This window comes from Grampus griseus (assembly GCF_964374135.1).
Source record: "Grampus griseus genome assembly, chromosome: 8".
Classification (NCBI taxonomy): Eukaryota; Metazoa; Chordata; class Mammalia; order Artiodactyla; family Delphinidae; genus Grampus; species Grampus griseus.
In genome coordinates, this window is record NC_139002.1 from 54,184,530 (window position 1) to 54,198,638 (window position 14,109).

The 14,109-nt window shown below is 39.2% G+C and overlaps 2 protein-coding genes across 2 annotated transcripts in view; both read left to right on the forward strand.

Annotated features, from left to right (window-relative positions):
* INTS4 (integrator complex subunit 4) overlaps nt 1-14,109 on the forward strand; it is a 113,246-nt gene that overhangs the window by 38,361 nt on the left and 60,776 nt on the right. The window contains exons 5-8 of the mRNA XM_082659635.1: nt 6,893-7,078; nt 7,702-7,752; nt 12,131-12,219; nt 13,382-13,502. Coding sequence (XP_082515761.1) covers nt 6,893-7,078; nt 7,702-7,752; nt 12,131-12,219; nt 13,382-13,502 — 447 coding nt within the window. The remainder of the gene's footprint in view (nt 1-6,892; nt 7,079-7,701; nt 7,753-12,130; nt 12,220-13,381; nt 13,503-14,109) is intronic.
* Nucleotides 10,425-11,123, forward strand: LOC309826478 (peptidyl-prolyl cis-trans isomerase A-like). Its single transcript, XM_082660654.1, has one exon. The coding sequence runs from the start codon at nt 10,450-10,452 to the stop codon at nt 10,942-10,944; it is 495 nt and encodes a 164-aa protein (XP_082516780.1). The 5' UTR covers nt 10,425-10,449; the 3' UTR covers nt 10,945-11,123.

Below are 14,109 nucleotides of genomic sequence, written 5' to 3' on the forward strand. Positions count from 1 at the left end.
TTTTAATGCGTCATTTCTTTCTGGCACAATAAAATACTTCAGGCCCACCTTGTACTTTCTCTAGTCTACCCCTGGAATGAGCTTTTCTCCAAGAAGCCCTGCTTCCTCTTAGTGGCGAAATGTATTTTGAAACCAAGTTCTGGGTACTAAGTGTGCTCGTTGCTGTTGAGGTGTTGCTACTCTTGGGCCCTCTCAGTGGAGAGAGCTAGCAGAGATACATACACATATATATATATTAGATATATATATTCTAATGTAATGTCTATATATATCATATACAAACATATATATCTGTATTTTTATTTCTATATCTGTATGTAAGAAAAATCATGTTCTCATCTCTCCTTGTAAGTCAAACCCAACACTATAGTGTTTACTTGACAGTGTTTTTCTAGTATTTGTAACTTCTTTCTTAGATAGTATTATCCTTAATATATTTACTTATTTGATGTATCTTCCTGTTCAGTTTTGTATATGTGTGAATGTGTGTATGTTACTTCCACAAAGTGTCAGTGGCCTGGTTTGCTAATCATAAGAATTGGGTGTTCCTGAAAAAACCATAATTCAAAAAGGGTCACGTATCACAATGTTCACTGCAGCTCTATTTACAATAGGCAGGACATGGAAGCAACCTACGTGTCCATCAAGAGATGAATGGATAAAGAAGATGTGACACGTATATACAATGGAATATTACTCAGCCATAAAAAGAAATGAACTTGAACTATTTGTAGTGAGGTGGATGCACCTAGAGTTTGTCATACAGAGTGAAGTCAGAAAGAGAAAAACAAATACCGTATGCTAACACATATATATGGAATCTAAAAAAAAAAAAAGGTTCTGAAGAACCTTGGGGCAGGACAGGAATAAAGACGCAGATTTAGAGAAGGGACTTGAGGACAAGGCTGGGGGAAGGGTAAGCTGGGACAAAGTGAGAGAGTGGCATGGACTTATATATACTACCAAATATAAAATAGATAGCTAGTAGGAAGCAGCTGCATGGCACAGGGAGATCAGCTCAGTGCTTTGTGACCACCTTGAGGGGTGGGATAGGGAGGGTGGGAGGGAGATACAAGAGGGAGGAGATATGGGGATATATGTATATGTATAGCTGATTCACTTTTTTATACAGTAGAAACTAACACACCATTGTAAAGCAATTGTATTCCAATAAAGATGATTAAAAGAAGGGGGTATTAATTTAGCATCACTGTGTTTATCAGGCAGTAATTAGAAACCCAAGCAGTTTGTCATGGCTGGAGAATAGTGATACTTGGGAGTAGCAATATAAGTGTATGTAAAGAAAACAGGTATTGTAGAGCTTTTAAGTATTTAAGGTTCAAATGCCCAACTCTGAACATAGTAAGCAAAGTTTTAGAAATCATGACATTATTTATTTATGAAGCTGGATAGGGAAAAGAGCTCTAGATGGAGTGTCAGGAGACTTGGATTCCAGTATCAACTGTTCCACTAGGTTATCTTTGCGTTATTAGACATATCACTTAATCATTATCATCCTATAAAATAGGGAATTGGTGAAGGCACAAGGAGAGAGATGGGTGATTACTGAGGGTACTTTCAGAGACTGTATGTCCCAGTGTTAGAGTGAGCAAGAGGGAAACTTGTGTGATTTCAATCAGTGATTTCATTTATGGGTAGAAAATCCTGGAAAATTTGAACTTGAAGGGAATATCCAAAGATACTATTTTGTGAACTTGAAGGGAATATCTGAAGATACTCTTTTGTATTGACAATTTTACATGCAGTAATCTCATTATTTTAGATTATAGTAATAATAGCTAATAGTCATATTATGCTTTATAGTATATAAAGTTTTTTTTTAACATTTATATTCTTATTTGAGCCTTATGATACACCTGTAAGTTAGGTAGGGCAGATATTATTGTTCCTTCTTTATAAATGAGGAAAGTGAGACCCTAAGAGGTCCAGTTGCTTGATCAATGTTACATATATAGAGTCAGAGCTGAAATTTGAAGCTAGGTCTTTTTTTTTCAATCTATATATACTTTATAATATGGAAATTTTCAAATTTACTTATTCTTTCCAGTTTTTGGTGTAAATTTGACAATTATTTATGCTTTGTAATCTTTTTCATGTTTTTTCCTTCCACTTTTTGTTGTAGTCTGCTGTAATATTTTTAAGGAAATCCCAGACATGTTATTTAAATTATAAATAGTTAAGTATGTCTCTAACTGATAATAACTGATATGTTTTTAATATAGCCATGATGCAGTTACTATCAGTTATTCCATATCATCTCATACCAGTTCATATTAAAATTTTTTTAATTGCAATAAATATCTTTTTGTAGTTGGTTTTTTTTTTTTTTTTTGGATTAGCATGTATTACCTTTGGATAGTCTCTTGAATTTCTTTTAATCAGTAACAGTGGCCTCTTTTGTTTTTCCTTTAATTGCCACAGATTTATTGAAGAAACTGGATCATTGGTCTTGTTTATGTCCTACATTCTGGATTTGATTGCTTCCTTTTGGTGTCATATATATGTTGACAGTGGGAACCCCTACAGATTGGCTTCTGTGTCCTTTTGATCTGGACTCAATTAGTCCTTGATATTTCCTTGCTTTTTGGCACAAGGTGTCCCAGTTTCTTCTTACATATTTCTTGCCCAGCCCTTAAATTAGTCATTTCATTAAAGTATTTTCAGTTCCTGTTATTGCATTATGCAAATAGCCTATTTCAGTAGCAGTGGACTAGGATTGAGAGATAACTGAAAATTTGTTAAAAATGATGGTGAGAAGTGCCAAAATGAAAAAGATTGACAGTACTAAGGGTCGACAAAGATGTGGCATATCTGTAACATTTACATATCACTGGTGGGAGTGTAAATAAGTTCAATTAGTACAACCACTTTGGAATACTATTTGGCAGTCTCATCTTAAGCTGAACATATACATGTCCTGTGACCCAGCAATTTCACTTCTTACTGTATATTCAGCAGAAATGTGAACATGTATACCAAAAGCCACATTCAAGAATAAGCAGAGAGCATTATTTAGAACAGCCCCAAACTGGAAATAACCCAAATATCTGTCAGCAGTAGAAAGGATAAATGGATTATGGTGTGTACACAAATGGAATACTGTCCAGTAATGAGAATAAATAAACCATTGCTATAATGCCATACTATGGGCGGTTCTCACCAACATAATATTAAGCAAAGGAAGCCAGACACTATTTGATTTTATAAAGTAGAAAACTAGACAAAATATATGTTAGAAGTCAAGATAATGGCTATTTTTTGTTGAAGTATAGTTGATTTACAGTATTATATGTTTCAGGTGTACAACACAGTGATTTAGTATTTTTATAGGTTATACTGTATTTAAAATTATTATGAAATATTGGCTATAATCCTGTGCTGTACAATATATCCTTGTAGCTTACATATTTTATACATAGTAGTTTGTACATCTTAATCCCCTACTCCTATTTTACTCCTCTTCCTCTTCCCACTGGTAACCACTAGTTTCCTCTCTATATCTGTGAGTCTGTTTCTGTTTTGTAATATTCATTTGTTTGTTTTATTTTTTTAGATTCCATTATAAGTGATAACACCCAGTATTTGTCTTTCTCTGTGTGACTTATTTCACTAAGCATAATACCCTCCAGATCCATCTGTGTTGTTGCAAATGGCAAAATTTCATTTTTTTTATGGTTGAGTAGTAGTCCATTGTGTGTGTGTGTGTGTGTGTGTGTGTGTACACATACACCACATCTTTTTATCCATTTATCTGTTGATGGACACTTGGGTTGCTTCCATATCTTGGCTATTGTAAATAATGCTGCTGTAAACATTGGGTGCATGTATCTTTTCCAAGCAGTGTTTTTGTTTTCTTCAGATATATACCCAGAAGTGGAATTGCTGGATGATATGGTAGTTCTATTTTTAATTTTTTGAGGAACCCCATACTGTTTTCCATAGAGGCTGCACCAATTTTCATTCCCACCAACAGTGTATAAGCGTTCCCCTTTATCCACATCTTTGCCAACATTTGTTATTTGTGTTCTTTTTAATGATTGCCATTCTGACAGGTGTTAGATGATGTCTCATTGTAGTTTTGATTTGCATGTCTCTGATGATTAGCGATGTTGAGCATCTTTTCATGTGCCTCTTGGCCATTTGTATGTCTTTGGAAAAATGTTCAGGTCTTCTGCCTAATTTGTAATCAGGTTGTTTGGATTTTTTTGATATTGAGGTATATGAGCTGTCTATATGTTTGGAATATTAACCCCGTATTGGTCATGTAATTTGCAAATATTTTCTCCGATTCACTAGGTTGTCTTTTTTGTCAGTGGTTTCCTTTGCTGTGCAAAAGCTTTTAAGTTTAATTAGGTCCCATTTGTTTATTTTTGCTTTTGTTTCCTTTGCCTTAGGAGAGAGAGCCAAAAAAATATTTCTATGATTTATGTCAAAGAGTGTTCTGCCTATGTTTTCTTCTGGGAGTTTTATGGTTTCTAATCTTACATTTAGGTCTTTTTTTTTTTTTTTTTTGGCTGCGTTGGGTCTTAGTTGAGGCACACAGGATCTTCATTGTGGCATGCAGGCTCTTCATTGTGGTGTGCAGGCTTCTCCCTAGTTGTGGCGTGTGGGTTTTTCTCTCTCTAGTTGTGGCGTGCGGGCTACAGAGCGCGTGGGCTCTGTAGTTTGTAGCTCAAGGACTCTAGTTGAGGCACATGGGCTGAGTAGTTGTGGCATGCGGGCTTAGTTGCCCTGCAGCATGTGGGATCTTAGTTCCCCGACCAGGGATTGAACCTGCGTCCCCTGCATTGGAAGGTGGATTCTTTACCACTAGACCACCAGGGAAGTCCCACAGTTAGGTCTTTAATCCATTTTGGGTTTACTTTTGTATATGGTATGAGAAAATGTTCTAATTCATACTTTTACATGTAGCTGTAGAGTTTCCCCAGCACCACTTATCAAAGGGACTGTCTTTTCCCCATTGTATATTCTTTCCTCCTTTGTTGTAGATTAATTGACCATAAGCGTGTGGGTTCATTTCTTGGCTCTCTCTTCTGTTCCATTGATCTGTGTGTCTGTCTTTTTAAAAATTTGTTTATTTATTTATTTTTGGCTGTGTTGGGTCTTTGTTGCTGCACACGGGCTTTCTCTAGTTTTGGCGAGTGGGGCTGCTCTTTGTTGCGGTGCGTGGGCTTCTCATTACGGTGGCTTCTCTTGTTGCGGAGCATGGGCTCTAGGCATGCGGGCTTCAGTAGTTGTGGTACACGGGCTCAGTAGTTGTGGCTTGCGGGCTCTGGAGCGCAGGCTCAGTAGTTGTGGTGCATGGGCTTATTTGCTCTGTGGCATGTGGGATATTCCCGGACCAGGGCTCAAACCTGTGTTCCCTGCATTGGCAGGCAGATTCTTAACCACTGAGCCACCAGGGAAGTCCTGTGTGTCTGTTTTTGTGCCATTAACATACTGTTTTGATCATGGTAGCTTTGTAGTATAGTCTAAAGACAGGGAGCATGATTCCTCCAGGTTTGTTCTTTTTTCTCAAGATTGCTTTGGTGATGGTGGCTTTTTATTTTATTTTATTTTTTAGGTGGAAGGAAGCAAATTTTATTATTAATAATAATCGTAATAGTAACAATAGCTGCTAATGTTTATGGAATTCTCACAACACTGCAGATGCTTTGCATGCACTTAATTTAAATTAATTTACTTTCAGTTCTCCTAAGAACCCCCAAAAGAAGGCCCTTTATAATCCATATTTAGTCTCTGTACTCTGTGCTCAACGTATAAAAGATTCTGAAAGGCGCACAGTCTTTTTTTTCTTTTTTTGGCTGCATTGGGTCTTCGTTGCTGCACATGGGCTTTCTCTAGTTGCGGCACATGGGCTTTCTCTAGTTGCGGCAAGCTCAGCTTAATCCCGCGTTGAGAAACGCGGGCTTTTCATTGAGGTGGCTTCTCTTGTTGTGGAGCACAGGCTCTAGGCGTGTGGGCTACAGTAGTTGTGGTGCATGGGCTCAGTAGTTGTGGCGCATGGGCTTAGTTGCTCTGCACCATGTGGTATCTTCCTGGACTAGGGATTGAACCTGTGTCCCCTGCACTGGCAGGTGGATTTTTAACCACTACACCACCAGGGAAGCCCAGGAGCACAGTCTTAAAGGAGATGGACTTGTGAAAACAAGACATTGCAGTACAATTTGATGCCTGAGAGGATACTACAGCAGCTCCCAAGAGGAAGGGCCTAGCTTCCTGCTGGGGAGGATGAAGCCTGATGGTGGCTGTTTTTGATGGTGGTAGAGTAGTTACTGGGAGAGTTGGTCATCTTTTACTGCCTTATCTGGGTGCTTCTTATTGGTGTGTTTTTTGTGAAAATTCATCGAGCTGTACATTTAATATTTTTGCATATTTCTGTATGAATATTAAAAATTTTAAAATTTATGAATTTTTCTTCTGTTTTTAGATTTGATAGTAAATAAAATGCAATTAAAGGGGTCACTTTTAAAGTACCTAGTCTTTACAAGGCCAGGTGCTTGCTGTTGGGAGTATAATGTTGAATAAATGGGAGTCTTGTTTTCTAAGGACTCATGATTCTTTTTGGAAGACACATACTCAAAAAACATGAAGGGAATTCCTTGGCCGTCCAGTGGTTAGGATTAGGCACTTTCACTGCCAGCGCCTGGGTTCAATCCCTGGTTGGGGAACTAAGATCCCACAAACCACACAGCATGGCCAAAAAAACAAAAAACAACAACAACAACAAACCCATGAGACTAGACAGACTAGTGAGAATGTAGTGTTTGAAGTCATTCCTAAAGTTGATTCAGTGCTTTTGTTTCTGCGTTTTTGTTTATTTTTAAGATACCTTAATCATGTCCTTTTGTTCTCTCTTTTCTTTTTGTAGCACCTGACAGATACCTCACATGGTGTAAGAAATAAGTGCCTGCAATTACTTGGTAATCTGGGTTCTTTGGAGAAAAGTGTCACAAAAGATGCAGAGGGCCTAGCTGTCAGAGACGTCCAGAAGATTATAGGGGATTACTTCAGTGACCAGGACCCACGTGTCAGAACAGCAGCTATAAAAGCCATGGTAAACGTGATCATGGAAACTAAATGGAGATACTTTTTTTTTTTTTTAAGTTAATGGCTAATGCCACCTTGGATACATTGTGAATCCCCCCCAGGGTATACTTTATGCACACTTTCAGGAAGGTGTTGGTGGCATCACAGAACTCAAAGGCACACATTCCTTTACAACAGTTGCTTATCTTTGGGCTTGTTTGGTAGCTTTCACCTGCATTTCTGAAACATGGAAGGTACAACTTGTATCCCAGGTCCATGGGAGAGATGTTACTTGGTATTATAGTACAGTAGGTACAGGTTATACCTTTGTATTTCAGAAGTATAGGTGAAAGTTATGGGGGAGGGTTGCTCTTTAGGGGGAGATGGTGCTAACCATTTCTTCCTCAGCCTCCTTATCATTATTTCGTATTTTTTCTGACATCCCCTTGGGACAGTCCATGGGTTAGATTCATTAAGTGTTTGAGTGTTTCTACTGAAAAGTCCAGGTTTCTTATTTATATAGCACTGATTTTGGCCAGAGGGAACCATGTTAATGTGATATAATGGGGAAAAATATATGAGATTGTGGGGAGACATTGGAAATATTGATTTTTTTTTTCAGAATACTTAAACTGTATCTTTGTTATCTAGTTGCAGCTCCATGAAAGAGGACTGAAATTATACCAAACAATTTATACTCAGGTACCTTAAATGATTGCTGTCTAGAAGAGGAGGGAGGTGGAGAAATCGTGAAACTGGGAGGGTGGCACGCTGGTGGTCAGAATTTGAAAACATAGAGCTTCAGCTGGCTAACAGTGGCAGTGTTGTGATGAATGTGCAGTTGTATCCAAAGCATACATTCTAAGAAGAGAATGGGGAATATGTAATGAATAGCACTAGTGCATGTGAGGAGGACATTTGGGAGGATTTAGGTAGCTCAGTGTGAATGCCAGAGTATACAAAGAGAAGTGTAGTGTTCAGAGTAAGGAGAGTGGTAGTCTTGTTGATCTCTGTTTGGTTGACTGAAATTGACTTCAAACCTGAAGTCAATTCAGGGCACCACACTTGGGAAACTGGAGTATTTATGGAGGAGGATGACCAAGACCATGGGATCGTATGAAAAGATATCACATGATTGTTATAGCATTGGTAAGGAAAAGCACAATGAAATTATAGTATCATTAGGAGAAGCTGACCGAGTGCCTAACCAAAAGCCCTTACATTTATTCTTGCAGAACAATTGGATGTATCTAGAGACAAGGAATCTAAATCCACGCTCAGAGACCAGTTTTTGTTAGCCTACTGAGAGTGGTTTTAGCTTTTAGAGGAAGAGGATAATTAGCCAAACCCCTATGACTGATGTGTAAACCAAGTACGTTCTTTTACAAATGAAGTAGAATGAGTTCAGAATGGTTATGTTGGTGTGACCTATAGGAAAACTGTGTGGGAAACCAAATAATTAAAGGAAACTTGTAGAGTAAGGACTCAAAGGAAAAAGAGTTAGTCCGATGATTCAGATGTTTAGTGACATAAGACTGTGTCAGTTGGTTAGGCAAGCAATGCTGTGGACCTCAAGGGAGTGAGGATGGAATGATGGGGGAGGATTTGAAATATGAGGTAGAATTAGTTACTATAATGAGTTCATTTTGATTATCTTGAGTTTGAAGGGTTGATGGGATACTTATGAGGAGAATTCCAGGTCTGGAACTCAGGAAAGATCAGAGCTGGAGGTGGATATTTGGAGCCATCAATATCTAGGGGTCATGGGGATACCCAGGGAGAGTAAGAAGATTGGAAGTGATGAGGATGGAGCCAGGGGTGAGGTCCAACGTTTAAGAAAGGAGCCCTAGAATGGAACTGAGGAGCAGCTTGATGGAGGAGGACGAAGAATATATTCCAGAAAAGGCAAGAGGGCATTCTCATAGTCAGCAGTGTCAAATGCTGGTGAAAGGTCATTTAGGATAGCACTGAAATCTGGTCATGGGACTTAGCAACAAAGTGGTCACTAGTGAGTTTAAAGAGAGCAATTTCAGTGGAGTGCTGGGACTGGGGGAAGCCAGATCAGGGTCTTTTGAGGTGAGGCATTTAAAGTCTATTGACTATGACTATACTTTAAATTAACTTGACTATGATAGGAAAGTGGGGTAGAAGTTGGTAGAAGGGGGCATAGGATTAAGGGTTGTTTTTGTTTTTTTTCCTGTATATTAAAGACAGTTGCTAAGTATGTTTATATGTTGAAGGGAGAGCTAGTGTTATGATAGAAGAGACAAAGGGGAATAAATGCTGGAGTAAGTTCCTTGAGGCAGAAAATCAGATTCATGAGCTGATTCATCCAGCAAATGTTAGTGAGTACCTAATGCTGGCTGTATAATGCCAAGCATGTTATAATAGATAGGACCCATGCCCTTCACATTGTCATAGGTAAGACAGGCAATTAACAAATAAGCAAACACAGTTATAGCATATGAGTACTGCTGTGAGGTAAATCAATAGGATGCTATCATAGAGAATCACAAAGAGGATCTATTTTGGAGGATGCTAAGGGATGGTCATGTGAGGAAGTGATGGGATCCATAGCAAAAGTAGAAGGATTAGGAACTAGAAAGGACCCTTTTCCCTCAGATATTGAGAAAACAAGGGGTGGGAAAATACAGGAATAAATGAATTTATAACTGGTGTGGAGTAGTTGAGTGGGTTTGTGCCTGAGAACCTTGATTTTTGTCAGATAAACAGATCGCCTTATAGCTGGTAGTAGGATAGAAGTCCCGAGGAAAAGGTTAAGAAAAGCTGCCTTGGGGCTTCCCTGGTGGCGCAGTGGATAAGAATCTGCCTGCCAATGCAGGAGACACGGGTTCAAGCCTTGGTCCAGGAAGATCCCACATGCCGTGGAGCAACTAAGGCTGTGTGCCACAACTACTGAGCCTGCACTCTAGAGCCCTTGAGCCACAACTACTGTTGTGAGCAGCAACAAGAGAAGCCACTGCAATGAGAAGCCCACGCACTGCAACGAAGAGTAGCCCCTGCTCGCCACAGCTAGAGAAAGCCAGCATGAAGCAACGAAGACCCAACACAGCCAAAAAAAAAAAAAAAAAGGCTCATTAGCCACCTTTCTGAAAAAAAGAAAAGCTGCCTTGGGAAATGGAAGTGGAAAGCAGGAGTGTAAAAGATTTCAGAGTAGGACTAATAAGGTTTGAGATCATGAATCACCAATCCCCTAGAGAGTGTGGTCTTTGCCAGTGCTCTGCTGCCCTTGTGAAGACTAGAGAAAGTCTTAGGTTTGTGGAGCAGCTGTAGCAGAAATCCTGAGGGGGTTGTATATGATGATGCAGACAATGCTGTCAAGAGACTGAAGTGGCTTTGCAGACGCCGCCACATCGGAACCTCCCGCGCTGTCCAACCATGGTCAACCCTACCGTGTTCTTTGACATTGCCGTCGATGGCGAGCCCTTGGGCCGCGTCTCCTTCGAGCTGTTTGCAGACAAAGTTCCAAAGACAGCAGAAAACTTCCATGCTCTGAGCACTGGGGAGAAAGGCTTTGGTTATAAATGTTCCTGCTTTCACAGAATAATTCCGAGATTTATGTGCCAGGTTGGTGACTTCACACGCCATAATGGCACTGGTGGCGAGTCCATTTATGGGGAGAAATTTGATGATGAGAATTTCCTCCTGAAGCATACGGGTCCTGGCATCTTGTGCATGGCAAATGCTGGCCCCAACACAAACGGTTCCCAGTTTTTCATCTGCACTGCCAAGACTGAGTGGTTGGATGGCAAGCATGTGGTCTTTGGCAAGGTGAAAGAGGGCATGAATATTGTGGAAGCCATGGAGCGCTTTGGTTCCAGGAATGGCAAGACTAGCAAGAAGATCACCATTGCTGACTGTGGACAAATCTAGTAATAAATTTGACTTGTGTTTTATCTTAACCACCAGACCATTCCTTCTGTAGCTCAGGAGAGCACCCCTTCATCCCCATCTGCTCAAAATATACTGTAATCTTTGTGCTCTCATTGCACTTCTTTGGGTTCCATATTTTCCTTATTCCCCTCCAAGTTTAGCTGAATTGCAAAGTTAAGTTTATGAAATAAAAACTAAACAACAACAACAACAACAAAAAGAGACTGAAGTAAGGACGGATATAGAGCAAGGAAAAGGTGGTTTATTTGGAAAGAAAGGACAGAATTAAAGCAGTGGTTCTCAACCAAGGTGATTTTGCCCTCCAGGGCACATTTGGCAACGTCTGGAGGTATTTTTGACTATTTCAGTTGCTGGGGAGAGGAAAAGGGTGCAGTGCTACAACTACCTAGTGGGTAGAGGCCAGGGATGCTGCTAAATATCTTATATTGCACAGGACAGCCCCTCACAACGAAGAAATATCTAGTCCAAAATGTCAATAATAGCAAGGTTGAGAGACCCTGCTTAAACGGATAGGTAACTTAAGTGGGATGAAGAGCAGGTGTGATGGGTTAAGTCATGGCGATGGAAGAGCTGGTAGAGTAGCATATATGGTCAAAGCATGGAATATAAGATTTTAAAATTTCAGAAACCGTTTTCTGGGTGTTGTTGAAGTCTAGGGTGTAGCTATGACTGTGGGTGGAGTAGGGATATTCCATTTCAGACTAAAGTAAAAAAGGAAAATTTGGCCTCTTTTTGGCAGCTTAACGTTAAAATTGTACATTTATTTAGAGTGCTTGAATTTTCAGATGGACTGTCAGTCAGAAATTTGTGCTCTAGTTTTACAGATAGGGAAAAAACTCATCTTTGGTGTTTGAGCCTGTCAGGGTAGCACTGTGGGCTCCCAGCAAGCTTTGCTATGATTGATGCTATTCTAGATGGCTTTTGTGCTATCTATCAATCTGTGGTTCTCCTTTCAGACTTGGGGTGGGAGGGTACACAGAATACAGGCAGAGCAGCTGGCAGAGGCCAAGAATTCTTTGTTGGGCAAAGGTTCAAGAAGTTAAAATCACCCATATGTGTTTTGATTGGTATCCTTATCCAACCACCGTATCTTCATTTTGAAAATAGTTTGAACATCACCTGGGAGGACACAGAACTAACAGACTTTTGGAATCCTTGTTTGCAGGCTTGTAAATTGCTCTCTGATGACTATGAACAAGTGCGCAGTGCTGCAGTCCAGCTTATCTGGGTTGTCAGTCAGCTCTATCCTGAAAGGTCAGTGTGGGTGTAAGCCAGCTTTTGTTCATTGCTAAGCCATTTTTCTCTCCTCCCACCATGCAGAAAGCCCACCTCCAGAAAAGGAATGTTGGTTAGATTTTTGGAAGGCAGTATGGAATAGGGGAAAAGCATGGACCCTGAAAATCAGGATGCTTGGTCCTTGTTTTTCATCTCTGCCTTGAACTTTCTGTGTATGCTGGGAAAGCCACTTCGCCTCTCTGGGTCCCAACCTCCTCAACTATAGATGAAGAGATTGGATGGTCTTTCTCAAATGCTATCCACTCCACCTCTGCCCAACCCTTAAAAAAAGTCTTTGAAATGGTTTGGGGCACATTTTAGTAAATACAAATGCCAGCTAAAGATACCAGGTGAATTTGAGAATAATGATCCCTTATGTAGTGTTTTCCTGGTTAAAATATTTTCATAGGGAATTCCCTGGTGGTCCAGTGGTTAGGACTTGGTGCTTTCTCTGCTGAGGGCCTGAGTTCAATCCCTGGTCGGGGAACTATGATTGCACGAGCTGTGTGGTGCGGCCAAAAATAAAAAATTTTTTTTCACAGTAATTAAATAATTTATCTCACAGTGATTCTTTGAGGTGGAGAGACAGGTATTATTTATTCTGTTTTATAGAACTCCTTTTATAGGAAAAAGAAGTGTTTTTTCCTCTTCATTAAACTACCTACTGAAATTGAAAAACAAGAATGAGTTAATAAAGCTATAGACACCACCCCCCATAGACACCACCCCCCACCCCCTGCAAAAAAAAAGACTAGCTGGAAATTGTCTTTTCATTTAGGACCAGATTTGCAAGTATGTTTTATATTGGTTTATTCTGAGACTTGCTATATTGACAGCAATGCAATTTATAAGAGAGAATAAACTTAAAGATAACTCTGTGGTAGCTGTTTTTGGTATCTCATAAATCTTTGAATCTTTAGTGTTAAATACTTTTTACTCAAGACACAAATTTGCATTGCAACTAAAAATAAATAAATCCCAGACTGATTTGGTTACTCTGAAATGTATTTCATCATTATAGGATGAATTTTTCAATTATCATTTCTATTTGTGCTGATTTTCATTGGTCATTCTCAGTTTATTGAACCTGCAATTTTAGGCTCATGTTTTGTCACTTGTGGTTTCTTTTCTTTTAATTTAGCATTGTCCCAATCCCTTCTTCTAATGAAGAAATTCGCTTAGTTGATGATGCGTTTGGAAAAATTTGTCACATGGTCAGTGATAGCTCCTGGGTGGTTCGAGTTCAAGCTTCAAAGCTATTGGTAAGTTACATCTTCTTTAATGAGCATATTACCTGTTACACTTGTAAAACATTTTGAGAAACTAGATAGAGACAGATGTAATGCGCTTTTATAAACCTTAGTGTTTCTTAAAATAGAAAGAAATTGTTCACTTTCCCATAGAGAAGTAGTCTTTAAGAACTAGAAAGAATTTTAAAGATAATCCTATTTAATCTTGTTAGCATATTAGACAACCAAAGTCTAGAGAAAAAGAAACATAATAATAAAAATAATTGTTACCGTTACTAAGCACCTGGTATGGCCTAGATACTTTGCTATGAGGCCACTTAATTATCTCATTTATTCTTTTTTTTATTGGAGTATAATTGCTTTATTATCCCATTTATTCTTACAGTAACCCAGCAAGGTAGGTGCTATTATTCCCACTTCCCAGGTGAGAAAGCTGAGGCTCTGAGAATTTAAGTAAATTATTCAATTTATACAGTTAGGAAGTTGTAGAATGAGATTCAGATGCTAATCTGACTTTTAGCCTCATTCTTTCCTACTGTTTTGCCTTTGGGGACTCTAGTATATTTGTAAGAACATTTTTTTTTTTTTCTTCCTGTATGTGGGCCTCTCACTGCTGTGG